The sequence below is a fragment of the Hippichthys cyanospilos genome, chromosome 6, assembly GCF_059441005.1.
Source record: "Hippichthys cyanospilos isolate Australia breed blue-spotted pipefish chromosome 6, RoL_Hcya_1.0, whole genome shotgun sequence".
In the NCBI taxonomy this organism is placed as follows: domain Eukaryota; kingdom Metazoa; phylum Chordata; class Actinopteri; order Syngnathiformes; family Syngnathidae; genus Hippichthys; species Hippichthys cyanospilos.
In genome coordinates, this window is record NC_142374.1 from 18,776,476 (window position 1) to 18,790,837 (window position 14,362).

At 38.7% G+C, this 14,362-nt stretch overlaps 1 protein-coding gene across 2 annotated transcripts in view; it reads right to left on the reverse strand.

The window, feature by feature from the left end:
- Positions 1 to 14,362, reverse strand: part of otogl (otogelin-like) — a 29,783-nt gene that overhangs the window by 12,854 nt on the left and 2,567 nt on the right. For both annotated transcript variants that reach the window (XM_088417082.1, XM_088417081.1), the window contains exons 6-22: positions 13,502 to 13,711; positions 13,169 to 13,337; positions 12,070 to 12,144; positions 10,659 to 10,702; positions 10,306 to 10,471; positions 9,744 to 9,851; positions 8,410 to 8,548; positions 6,016 to 6,150; positions 5,804 to 5,950; positions 4,769 to 4,888; positions 4,573 to 4,689; positions 2,701 to 2,857; positions 2,600 to 2,626; positions 2,348 to 2,527; positions 531 to 809; positions 231 to 348; positions 76 to 155 (exon numbers count right to left, since the gene is read on the reverse strand). In XM_088417082.1, the coding sequence (XP_088273208.1) occupies positions 76 to 155; positions 231 to 348; positions 531 to 809; positions 2,348 to 2,527; positions 2,600 to 2,626; positions 2,701 to 2,857; positions 4,573 to 4,689; positions 4,769 to 4,888; positions 5,804 to 5,950; positions 6,016 to 6,150; positions 8,410 to 8,548; positions 9,744 to 9,851; positions 10,306 to 10,471; positions 10,659 to 10,702; positions 12,070 to 12,144; positions 13,169 to 13,337; positions 13,502 to 13,711 (2,271 nt within the window). The remainder of the gene's footprint in view (positions 1 to 75; positions 156 to 230; positions 349 to 530; positions 810 to 2,347; positions 2,528 to 2,599; positions 2,627 to 2,700; positions 2,858 to 4,572; positions 4,690 to 4,768; positions 4,889 to 5,803; positions 5,951 to 6,015; positions 6,151 to 8,409; positions 8,549 to 9,743; positions 9,852 to 10,305; positions 10,472 to 10,658; positions 10,703 to 12,069; positions 12,145 to 13,168; positions 13,338 to 13,501; positions 13,712 to 14,362) is intronic.

A 14,362-nucleotide genomic window follows, 5' to 3' on the forward strand; every position in this document is an offset into this window, starting at 1 on the left:
GTGCGTAAATATGCCCAGCATCCCAAAATGCATCGTGTTCAACCTTAGAAGTTCCACTAAAAAAGCATGACTCACAATCCTCCATGTACACACATCTGCTGGTGACCTCATCTAAGACCATGTTTTTCGGACATCGTGGGAAGCAGCCTTCCACTCTGTGATGTACAGCAAGTCATTAAAATGCCTTTAAAGTACGATCGAGTGTGCGTCACGAAGGGCGGTGCTCTTACAGAGGCAGGAAGTTGCAGCGTGTAGCATCTGGGTCATTGCAAGTGCGCACGCAAGGGCTGGCGCAGGCCTGATAGCGCCACTCACACATCATCCGGTAGGGGATGACAAAATGAGTCTCTGCATGAAGAAAAGAGCAAATTGGTTAGTTCTGATGCAGACTGGATGTAAATGTATGTAATGCAATGACAGACATATTGAATTTAGTGGAGAACATGCATGGATTTGAACTCAGGTCCCTGAACTGTGAGGCGGACATGCTAACCGCTGCGCCACATATCACAGACAAACATATTACAGACCCTCCAGAATGAAGCTGCTACTGGCTTTGAAACCTCCAGAGGTGTCATATCTGAGGGCTCGAGCGGCAGTGCGTGTCAGGGTCAAAAAGATCCCAGGTTGGCCGGCAAGTTCGAATGAAGTGTGACCGGGCAGAAACAGCCCCTGATGCTGAATGAACGTCGCCCGCCGCCCAAACTCCTCCCCTCGACTCCATCGCTCCAGCTGGACACATCGCTTGCCTGACACCACGAGGAAGAAATTCGGTCTTTCCGCAGACTCCAGGGACACCACGGGGATGCCTGGGGAAATAGAAACTGGGAATAAATCTATTGCATACATAAAAGAGTTCAGGGGAGCTTCTGAAGTGGAAAACCCATGAAATTGTCCATCCATGTTTTTGAAATATCCTTAAAGAGATTAACACCCTATTTTTTTTTTACCGTGTAGCACATATTTTATTCCATAAAGGCAATAACATATTTCTTACTCAGACTGAATGTTGAATCAAGACCAGGGATGGGCAACTGATGATTGCCCATGAATTAATTTTATACATCAACTTATTCATTGCCAGCCCATTCGAAAAATGTACCTTTGCGTATAGCCCTAAAGATTGGTTTATGCTTGACGCAGGAACGCTCCATGCAGAAATATGACGCACGGATTCTTGCCAGCACACGTTTTGCAGCATTTTAAACACGGTGCGGCTTTTCCCCCGCAGTCAGCCAATATTCTCCTATACTCTAGGTGGCAGTAAATAGGGTCTACAGCATACAAACAACGCCACTCTTTAACAGAGGTAGAGAATCCTAGTAGATCAAAACGATCTTAATTCTTCCAAGCTTTTTTAACAAACTCCTTATCTCTTCCCAGTGTGCATGCTCTCCAGGAGTTGTTTACTGTATTTAAGTCACAGTAGTCCCTTTCAGCCGAATCATGAACATCTTTGTGCTGGCAAACTTCCATTAGCAAACGTTCATCGGCCATATTAGGAAATTCCGGATGGTACACATTGCGGGAAATCTGACCCGCGCGGACAGACGTGGTAAAATGATGACATTTTGACATGTGGAGCCGCACGGAGCACGTTGAACATAAACCAAGCTTTAAGTAGTGCATGTGTTAAAAAAGATCAGTTTTACGTTGTAATAATAGTATTTTCCACTCGATGGCAGAAATCAACAGATAACAGTTGAGCATTTTCTCAGTCAACTTTATGATTGTGGATTAGACGATGACTGGCTGGGCTTATTATGAGCACTGATATTTGACATTTTTGACAGCATCGGTCTTTTTAAGAACTCTTCCAGCTGATTACAGTCATAATCGTTTCATATTAAAATTTAGTAAACCTCAGGGAATTTTTCAATTATTTTTAGTTCTTTTTTACTTAATGTTCAAAGAAATGATACTAATTCTGGGAATTGCTGTAGCTTTTGTTTTGATTTCGACTTAAAACGGATCTAAGTGAATCATTAGCTTTTATAGTTTAATTAAATTTAGAAAACTTGGCTTACTGTAGAGACATTCAAAGAGCTATTTAACTGATGAAGTGTTCATTTAATTCTCGTAGACGTGCTGTTGCACATTTTGTTAGAATTATTAAAAAGATGTCTTTTGACTAAGATAAAAAGGAAAAACATTTAACATTTATCAAAATGCGTAATGAAAACCTGTTTTTTAACCCAACTGTGTTTCACAACGTCCTAGAAATCGCATGTACGGATGACAAAGCATAATAAGTAAATATTTTAACAGACCAAATGAATCTTTGCTCCCTGACCTTTAAAGGCCTTTAAACAAAGTGTTGGAGTTTGTATTATTCAAGAAAGCTTACGTGACGTCCTGTTCTTGTGCAGGCCATCAGTGATCATAAAGTTGAAGAGGACGCCCGGGGAAGGCAAATGACCTGACGTGTCTCTGAGCAGAGGAAACACGGAGCCGCTGGTGCGATTCACTCCCATCATTGTGTTATTGTGGACAGCGGTCACCAAGGAATACGGGCCCTCGCCCAGTGCTGAGGGGCGCATAAGACGAGTTTAGTTTGAAGGAAGTTAATGAGTAAGGCAGGAATTACAATTATAAATACCTTGGTTGTAGTATTCACAATCCCCGGCTGAAATGAAGAAGCATTCAGGAAACAGTTGTCAATCAGAATTTGATCGTACGCATGTGTGTCGGCGTACTCACGGCACACAGAGGGCGACCTCCAGTGTATGGAGATGCCGTGCTGGCAGCATTTGTTGGCATAGGCGGCGATGGATGTGCACAGACACTCACAGTCGCCCCCACGGTCGCAGTTGCAAGTGTCGGTCAGGCAGTTTTTGTAGAACCAGGCCACATCCACCTACAGGGTGCGTATGTCATGGTCAGGCAAGATAACTGCGTTAGACAGAAATGCTCTCACTGGCATCTAGTGGTGGGAAGCCAAGTTCCTGTATTTTAACCGTTCTAACGTTTTGCTTTTTATTTATTATTACATGCTTGCACTTACTGTAAAAAAAAAAAAAAAAAAATCCAAAAATCGGCGCAGAATGTTTACTTGATTAACCCCCAGGTAGTATTTTGTCCAATCATTTGATCTTTATGTCAAATGCAAACACATCAAAGGAAATCATTGAAAGAGGACATGAGGGAGCTGAAATTTCACCTAAATGGTGACAAAATGACAAAGTTCAACATGGCAAGACCTCTTAGTTATCACATGACCAGGAATGTGCCATCCTTTGGCTAAAATATTGCAACAATGATGTGAAAGAAAATGACCAAAAATGGGCAAAATACTGCACTACGATACAAGGGTAATAAGGTTGCAACATGACATTTATCAAGGGAAATTGAGCCGCTGTAAATACTTTCCGGATGCACTGAATGGAAAGAGTAAATATGATAATAATGCTCATTTTTCATGCAAGACTTATTTTTTTCCATGTCTCCATTGGAGTAAATTAATGGAGGCCTTGAGGGGGAGAGGGGTTGTCAATAATTCAGATGAGTGATGAGTTATCTGGATAAATGATCGTGGGTCGGTACAGGAGGGATCGGGTAACCACTATGACAGAGTCAATACGCAGTGCGAATAATTTATTGTAGTCCAAAGCTCAACTTAACTGTGAGTCACGCAGGATAGAAAGTCATTTTTTTTAAAAGTATGTGAACCTTTTGGAATTACTATCGTGACCAATTAATGTACGGTAGAAATCCAGAGTGACTTGAGTCTTCTTGCCAATGTATGTTGACCTAAATTATATCAGGTGTTTTAAAAGATTATGCTTTTGTGAGGTACAGCCATTAAAATAACACATACACATGTCACTTTTAAATACATTAAAAATATGCATGTATACACAGTATATAAATAACTTTAGCAATATCATTTATTATCAACCCGCTTTCGCTTCAATTAAGATGCACAAGAATCATGACAGGCTCACCCAAGCATTATACCACGTGCAAAACATGATTAATCATTTCCTAATCAGCATCTCGGCAATTGCTAATTATATGTATTCATCTCTGCTAAGTAATGTAATACATCAAGTGCAGTCCTCTGGGGTTTGTGTTTTGTTGATGAGCTGAAGTCCACCAGGTACTCGGCTGCGCAAATATAGGACTCCATCTACTGGTCGCACATGTCAGTAGTGTATCAGAAATTGTGTAGCTGTGTCATTGGCTTGTTTTTAGTATGCTGTGAAGCAGTCATTTATGCTAACTGGATGTTATGTTATGTTACGGTGAATTTGATATTTTGAGTTCTCAAAAGTATCATTTCTAAATGTAATTGTTTTTTGCCGCCTTAGTCAATAGAAAAATATAATATCATTAGCAACTATTAAAAACAAATGTGAGCCCCAATAAGCCTTAAGGTTTTTTTTCAGCATTAACCTTAATCATCGTTCATATATAAAAAAGAACTCTTTTATTAGATTGATACAAGAAAATAAAACTTGCAATTCTTTAAGTGTGTGTAAAGTAACTATATCATTATAATAATCAGGATCATTTTCAGCAAAAATACTCATTGCATTTACTTTTAATTATTACTGTTTCATTTCTACTCACCACATTGTGACAAGCTGCAAAGACCTCACTGTACAGGAGCGCGCATTCCCTCTTGGCGTACGGCTGTCTCCCCAAGTCGGCTTCGCACGGTCGCTCCACGACGTACTCACTTTGACACTAAAACAAAAAAGTAGCAAGAAAGTTGGTAAGCTCGATGGCGAGAAGGCTTAATACAGAATAAAGTGAGGAGTCGTACCTGTCCTAGCGCCCAGCTATCGCCAAAGGTCTGTGCGTTGCTAACCTCCATGTGGCTGGACGTGGTCATGTCGTTAACGGTCACGCCATCGAAATTTCCACATAGTCCGTTGAGAAGGCCCTGGAAGAAAATACTCAAAGTATTTTAAATGGGATATATTATGAATTGATTGTATTCATAAGGTTGGGTCTCAAATGAAATGAAATATATTCTATATTATGCGGTAATTGTGTTTGTATCATATTGAAAAATATTCAGATGGACATCAATTGCAATTGTTTTTTAATAATATTATTTGCTATGTACCCAAATTGGTCTTAACATTGTGTTTGTGAAGTAGCTAAGATGTTAAGGGGCAAAGTCCATGCATTTATATGCGTCTGCTGGGGCGACCATTTTGTCACTTGATATCCCCTGAAATTTGACATTATCATTTGTTTCGATAATGTCCAATCATGCCTCAGCTTGCAAATGTCACATGACCAAACTACAAAAGAGGTGAGTGGTGATTAGTCCTTTCCCAAGCAACCGTGATGTCATTTTCAGTTTACATCAAGGCACAAAATGGCTGCAACCCTAAGATGGATAAAGAGTAAATTTTGTTGCTTAATTTATATTCCACATAGAGTTTTAATTCAGACTGCTGTGTTTACACCAAAGAAAGCACTTAGAACATATTACAGCTAAAAAAATTTCGGGGTTGACTTCCCCTTTAAAGGGATGAAAAATTAAACATGTTTTGAAACATCTGATTCATCAATGAATCAACAAAATAACCGATTATTGAAATTGTTAATTTGCATCTCTAATTGATTGTAAACATTGAATTTGGAAGGTGAATTAATAAGACTTTGGCGGCCTGTGGTACACACCCACACACACACACGAGCTACACAAAATCACTGTAAAAGAAGAGCGGCGGGCAGAAGACTGACTGCCAATAAAGCGCCTTCCCCAGGTCCCTACGCTGGGATACAAGAACCGTCAGAGGACTACGAAACTTGTCCTAATTTAAAATGATTGACAGCTGCGCACCTTCCATCGAGGCCCGGCTCTGATGTGGACAGTTGTCTTACGGTCCCAGAGGACGGTCAAGTCCTGATGGGGGAAGTGGACCACGATGTAGAATCCGGCTTTCCACAGCTCAAACGCGGACTCTCGTCCCACTACCGTCGATGGGCTCTGCTTGGAAAATTGACAGTCAAACGACTTATTTACATCAGTTTTAAGATCATGAGTTTATGTACAGGATTGCCAGAGTTGTCCATGAAGTAGATCTTGGTAAGTGCCACGTGTATGACCAGGGTTTTCATGCACACGATGCCGCTCTCATAACAGTCCTTATTTTGGGCAACAATGGATACTTCAGTTTCTCCTGAACTCTGCGCACAGGAAAGAAGGTCATTCATTAACAAAATCCCTCTTGAGGAGGGACCTACTATAACACTGACATTTGGATTATACACACTCAGGAAACACTCCAGCGTAATTACTTTTCGGGTCTGCACGGCGGTCCGCAAATCTGTCAGGTCTCAATCGGCGCGCCTGTTTCAGACATTCTAATTCTATATCCCTGGGAGCAAAGTAGCCCTGAGGTTTTTGCTGAACACTGGTCTCTTTGTCGGGCGAAATCCTTGCCTAGCATTACCAAGGCACAAACAAAGGAGTACACACATACACACACCTTTACCTACTACTACCTAAAAGAAAAAAAGAAACACTCAGAGACTTGGCTGCTTTCTATCAGATCCAACTGTTGGTCGAAAATGGTGAGTGATGCTAGCTCCTTAAAGGGGAATTCAAGATGAACTTTTTCATTCATCGTACACTAATATGACAAACACCTGCCTATTAAGTGCGATATTGAACATGAAGTCAAAAATCTGACATTAAAGTCAAAATCTGGACTTTATTGAGTTTATTCTCAGAATAAAGTCAGAATTGTGACTTCATTTCACAAAATTGGGACTTTAAAGTCAGAATTTACAGATAAAAAATTATTGCAATCAAAAGTCTCAAGTTAGTATGAGAATAAAGACAGATTTTTGATGGTCAAAATTATGAGAATAAAGAAATAATTTTGAAAGTAAAGTCAGAATTCTGAGAATAAAGTCAGAATTGTGTATAGTCAGAATTCTGAGGTCTGAGAATAAACTCACAATTTTGAGAACAGTCAGGATTCTGATGCCTGAGACTAAATGCAAAATTCTCACAATAATGTCAGAATTCTGAAAATAAAGTGAAAATTATGTGTTTAATAAAAATCTGAGAATTTAGTTGAGAGAGTTCTTTTTACTTTAAAATCAACATTTTGAGAACAATGTCAGAATTTGACTCCTGAGATTTCTGACTGACTTCTGAGAATAAATTCGGAATTCTGATGATAAAGTCAGAATTATGAGAATAAAGTGAGAAGTCCGACTTTAAAGTGAGAATTCTGAGAATTTACAAGAGAGAAATCAGAGTTCTCAGAATAAAAATCATAATTCTTACCTCCTGACCAAATTCTCACAATAAAGTCAGAAGTCTTGAACATAAAGTGAGAATTCTGACTTTAGAGAGAATTTTGAGAATTTAAAAGAGATTTTTGAGAATGAAGCGAGACGTCTGAGAGTAGAGAATTCTGGCTTTTTTTCTGACATTAACGTCAGAAGTCTGACTTTCAAATGAGAATTTTGACTAAAAAGTGAGTATTCTGAAAAGAAACTCAGAACTCTGATAAAAGTGCGAACCCTGCCAACTTTTTATTTTCCTTCACTGGCCCTAATCCTCTTCCGTACTTCTGAAACTAGTTGGCAAGAAAAGCGCTTTTTTGTTGCTCATCGCATTTTTGAAAAACAAGTTGCTAAGTTGGCAACAGTAATAAATCGGCTTCGCATGCACTAGTTCTACCCCCACTTGTCATGGAAACAAAAGCCGTATTATGCATTTTTATCAAACAGAACCAAATTGATTTCAAGTACGACAAGTGAATATTAAGTGTCCTATAATTCTGCGTCCTCAAAAAATGAAAAGATCCCGTTTCCAAGACAACTGGGAACTCTCTTAAAGTACGAAATAGAAAATCATAATATGTCTCCTTTAAAGGCCACGCTGACACCAACTAGAGACCGACATTTTATTCTATTCCATTTATTAAGCAGATGCCCCATACTCTTGCAATTACATTTACAATATAGACTTCCACGCAGACGTTGCTTAGGGATTAAAGCTGAACCATTAATCGAATTTAAGTTGGCATTGCAATGTAATTTTCGAATCACAAAGGGGGGGCTGCTGCTCAGCAGGCTTTATTTTTTTCATAATTATATAGTGTCTCGATAAGTTTAGTCTTTCCGAACTTGCAGTACACATTTAGGATGTCTGTTTCATGAAGTTGGAACAGTTGACTGCATTTTTGTTGACTTCAGATTTCGGATTCGTATTTATTGACGAAGTGCTAACTAACTGTTAATTAAATTTGATGTTATTTAGTGTTATACAGATGATGGATTGCTTGTGTTTGTTAAAAAAAAACACACGAAAAGGACTTGATGAAAATAATCGCATATTAAATCACAATCAAAACACAGAGGGGAAAAAAATCATAAATGAGATATTTCTCAAAATAGTTCAGCCTTAAAAGGTATCCACAAACTTACTTTGAGCAAGTAGACCTGACAGTCCGAATGATAGTCATACTCCAGGCCGTCGAAAGTGTGGTAATGTCTGTCGCTGTAGACTGTACACACAGCCGGGCATGGTGAATAACTACAGTTAAAATATCCACGGTGACACACGCTGAGGAGAGATAACCAACAGAAAAATAAAAAGAAGGAAAAAAATTGTGCAAATTCACCATTCCGTCATGTGTTTTTGATGGTGTTTGTTCCAAATGAGTGACAATATCAAATTGATTTGATTTGATTATGACAGTAGCACACAACCTTTTTTGAATCGCGAATCCCTAAGAAATATTTTTTCAGCCAAGTACAACCTAACCAGGATAAATAATTTATGTATTAAAAACAAAAACATAGCTCTGTTAAACACACTACAGGGGGTACACAAGATTTTAACAGGGTTTCGGCAGGTATCAGCAAGCCTAATTTAAGGCTTTTTAACATCCAGGCAGGACCGTAATTGTTTTCCTTTCAAATTAAAGCAGATTAATTGAACTTAAAGAAACTTAGTGAAATTGTGCTGTTGTTCCATTGTTGAATAAATCAGACAGGGATGGAACAGTACTTTTTTTCAAGTTGGGGTTTTTTGTCCATCCAAAAATGCTTTGTGCTGGCTAGGAGTTATTTAGCTGAAAAAAAATATTAATAGAGGGTACATTAGAAGGTTGAGAACCACTTATGTATCTACGCCATCTTACTAAACTTTGGAATTATATTTGTAGTGGTATGTGCAATACTTTGCAATGTAGTCACTAGAACACAATTTAGGAATAAGCTGTTTCATTTTCCAATTAATTTGCTCTTTATTTGAAAAGAAAAATGTACTCTTCCTATCAGACCATTGGTAAAAAGCTTTAAAGGGGCAACGCGTAAGACTTAGACCGCTTTTCATTACGGACAGCAGGAGGTGCTGCACTTACCATTGTTCGTAGCTAAAACAGACATGGCAGGCTCCAGAGGAGTGCCACCCCAATGTAATATCATGATAACTAGACCGACGATTATATTTAAAACATACGGTTGGTTGGTAAGAACACATTTATTGCAAGTTTTTGAAATTCATAATCATTTAATTTCGTTCTTTTCGATGAAAAATGGTCTAAAATCTTACACATTGCCCCTTTAAATTAGATTTGCATATATCTGCAGGAACCCAGTTGAAATCTCATCTACCTCCTTGGGGTGCCTTTACGGACCCCTAGGTATCATATTAATCACATGCACCAAAGGTTATGACAAGTGGTGATTCTTTTTTTTTTTTTTTGTAAACTTCCGAATAATAAAATGCCATTCCAAGCGGGCCTTTGACATACCATTTATAACAAGACGTTTCCACCGTTTCTCCAGGGAGGTACTCCAACCCCAGCCAGACACAAGGGCAGCTCTCTGGAAAGTAACACTCCCCACGGTGGAGCACCAGTCTTAAAATAGAATATACCAAGCATACAAATATACAATCAGATCTAGATTGTAGTGACACAGAAATATTAAGCAAAGACAAAAGATATGCAAAAAAAATATATATAGTAATATTAGTGTGACGATTTTGAAGATGAAAGCATATGCAGTGTGCTCTCTTGATTAAGTACATCGTGCCTTTAATCATTGGAGATGACTACCCACTAATTACATCTGTCTCACAGGCAGCCTCCGGTTTTTCGTCCTTTTGTGCTCACATCCACTTGCATACATTTGAAAATTAATCTCTTTAATGAGATCATTTTGTCAGAGATTTGCCAAAAGAGCAAAAATTGCACCGCTGTTTTCTTTTTTTTTAAATCAACATTATTATTTCTATGCACCTGCAAGGCAATTTCAGGACCTCTTTGACACAAAAGACGAAGAGTAATGGGGGAAGGAGGGGGGGGCTATTACCCAGGAGGGCAGACACAGCCCGGGATACAAGGCGTGTTGGGCGGGCAGGTGACATTCAACATGATGTTGCGGCACGTCGGCGCGCAGGCAGTGCCGCCTCTCTGCTCGGCACAAGTGTGGTACACTTTACCCGTGGGGCACTGCCCGATTTCTGGGCTGGCTGGCTCTACACACAGACAGAGATAAAGTCAATGCCATGGTTCTTCTCACCAAGCACACTAGGTAGTCCTGGGAAACAAGTGACATGACTACTAACATAATAAGCTTGGTTTCAGCAAGGGGGGCACTGCCTGACACAGCACTTTGTTGTTAGAAGAAACAAGAACTGATAGAAAAGGGGGGGGGGGGGGTACCTTTTTCCTCTGGCACACACTCCAGCTTCCCATTTCTGCATAGGCTAGTAGAAAATAAAGGAGCAAAGAGAGGTTAGCCAAATTGCATTTTGTCTCATTTACAGTGAACCCTCACTGAATCACTAAATAGACATTTGTGAGCTCATCTATTAATTAATTTTCCCGTAGAACATTAGGAAAGGTATTTGTCAAAAATTGTATTTGTGTCTGCATCTTTTTTTGTAACACCCTGAGGTGGCACCCACCTCCCGTATTTCTCATACATGGTGAGTTTTTGTTCTTCATTTTTAACCCCCACATTACGGGGGTTGACTTATAACTGCATATATCAATACCAGACCAATTTTCTCCACATATCAGTGTTTGAAAGACATTAATTTCAATGTGAAATTAGCCAAATCATGAATAAAATAAAATTAATAAATATACCTCTAATTTTCAGAGCATTGCCTACTTGCCTCCTTTTATCTTGACAACGAGGTTGCGTGGCTAATTTTTTCGATGGACTGACGCATTATGAAAAGGAAAATATGGCTTGAATTGTCTCCTTCAGCCTTTCAAAACAAAAACGCAAAAGCAGCAGCACGCATGGATGTCAGCAATTGGGGAGAGAAACACAGCGAAGGGCAACCTTTCACGCTGTGATCTCACCATAGTCGCCGATTGCGTAAAGAAAGGTTGTGAGAATATCCCAAGTAAGATGATAATCAAGTCATTTCTGAAGACCTCTATTTCAGACATTTGGACAGGTCCGAAGATGACTACTGGTGACAAGGAGGAAGAAGAGCACGTGTTAAATCCAGGAGGAGCTATTTGCCGTTTCAGATAGTGATGATGACTTTTAGGGCTTTCAGACAAATTAATATTCAGCTGTGTCAAAAAATAAAGCATCGAAACTTCAAATCAATTTATTGTTGCCATGTTATTTTTAGCATTTGCGTCTACGTGCATGAGTACATTGTCTTGTAGTCGTGCCTCATTCCCCTCATAACTCAATATATAATATAGAAATGCCCCTAAAAGTATTGTCATTTTATAATTTTAATAACATACATCATGTGTTTTAAATGGACAGCCATGATCTATGCAAGCAGAAATGTAACCGGTAGAATTATACTCGATTTTTTGTCAAAATCACTCAAATTGCAGTAAAAAAGGAGTGGTCGACTTGTACTCTGAAAAATACGGTAACCCCAAAAACATTCAAACCATTATGAAAGACGAACAATGTGAGTAGTTTCATGTATTTTTCTTTGTGGAGTGGCTCTGTCCCAATGGCGCTCCAGAGCCTCCGCCAGGCAAAGCAGAATGGTGATGGAAATTAGGACTTCCTTGACTCCAGCCATGTTGGCCGGAATAGATTTTTCCTTACATAATACAGATGATGTGGAAGAAGAAATTTGTGACTCACCAGGGTCCAGTGGCACTGAAGATGACCTCGCCTGGTTGAGACACACCAGCCATGGTGTAGCAGTGGCACTGAGCCCTGGAACAACACAAGTTACTCATCTGTTGCTTATGGGTGGATGTGAACATATTCTTGTTAAATAAGCATATTTTTCTGGTGTTTTATGTTTCTTGTCACTAAAGCAAAGTCTTTTTGTTTGTTTGTTTTACCTATATTGTATGTATCTTTTTCTTTCAAATGAATTGCATTTGTAAGTCACACCAGTTGTTGTGCAACTTTTATTTAAAAAAAAAAAAACCTCCACTCTATTATTTTCAGTATGTTTTTAAAACTCTTGACTATTTGAAATGTTTCACAACGTTTTTTAATTTACAGTACGATGCATACATGAGAAATGTTTGACTACTTCAAACAATGTGCACTGTGTGGTTAATTTTCCAAAGAATTTAAGTAGAACTAAGCACTACTGTGTTGGTATGCACATGTGCCTCACAGGTGGATGGTTCGGACTTGAAAATTAGCCCCGTCTTTTAGCGGAGAAGGGACAATAGAAAAACGGATGGATGTTTTAAATGATTTTTCATGTTACATTAAAAAGAAAAAACAGAAAAACAATTTAAAGGGATACTTCCCTTATTTAGATATTTTCAGCAGTAAAACGTTAATGTTTTGTCTTTAATTAATTAATAAAGAAATAATCACATTCTTTTTTAATGTACAATTAATACCTTTAATTAATACACAATATTAATTAATATTGTGTATTTAAAGTTTAAATTCACATTGTGCCATTTGGTGTAGACTGAAAATAACATCACACGTTCAAGACTCAGTTAATGACCAATCACGAGTCAGCTTGTAAACATCAAATGACCAAACCCAAAAAACAGGTGAGCTATGATTGATCGTTACGTGAGCTATGAGCACGTGATGTCATTTCCAGTTGACAGCAATTGCAAAATATGTTTTTCAAGGTATTGATTGTACATGAAAAATGATTTCATCAACAAATTATTAAGACACAAAACATGAACTTTTTATTGCTAAAAATACATAAATAAGCCAAGTATCTCTTGAAGACACTTGATATTTGAGGTCTTACAGCCGCACACATCGCTGGCGCACGTCGTCATAGTAACTGCCATCCGGACAGCCGCACCCCTCAGCGCAGTCGTCCGGGTTACACGTCTCCATGCTGGACAGAGCGCGACAGGACCGCCCACAGGACGACACACACGAGTGGTACAGCATCCCTCCAAGACACACCACTCCTATACGTACACAACCAAAGGGGAAAAAAAAAAGACATGACCTACTTTCTGCAAACAAACAAAAAAATCCCATAAGCCCTTTCCCATAATTTATTATTACAATTATGCAAAGATGTTGTTTTGGAATCTCGGCGGTGATTAAACCAGCGGCTCTCACAACTCACCGCATTCGGAGACGTGCGCTCGGAAATTAATGTCAACTCCGTGCTTGGAGCAGAGCAGGGCGTAGTGAGCCAGAGCGATGCACAGACAAGCGCTCCCGCAGCGGCAGGCCTGGTAGCGACACTGCTGCTGGTAGACGTTTGGACCGATGTAGCCGTGACACGGGCTGAACACGCTCCCCAAGAGCACTTCACACTGAGAGGCGTAGAACACTAAGAAGACATGAACACAACATATTATTTGAGCAACCTTGGTCCCTCAAGTACGATTTAACCCTTGAGGCAACGTGTGCGGTATTTTGTCCAATCCTTGGAGCTTTACATCAAAGGGAATCATTGAAAGACAACAAAAGGGAGCTGAAATTTCACCCAGATGGTGACAACAGGTCAAAGTTCAACATGGCATTACCACTTAGTTATTACACTACCAGGACTTCAAAAATGATCAAAATGCTGTACTGCTCTAGGGTTAATATTTGATGGAATAATGACCCTTGTGCAGTATTTTTAAACTCTTGAGGACCATAAACCCCATTATAAAAGTGTTGAAACAAATAATACAATAATACATATATATATATATATATATATATATATATATATATATATATATATATATATATATATATATATATATATATATATATATATATATATATATATATATATATATATATATAAAATAAATAGTCCTCATTATGAAGGTGTATATCTTTTACTTTGAACAAATCAAATCTATTCTTTTCTATATTATTTTCTATTCATTTCTATATTCTTATTCTATACTTATTCTTATTTGCTATATTTTTCCTAAGTTTATGCTGTTTTTGTCAAAACAACCACTGCTTTCTTCCGTTTCCGGCA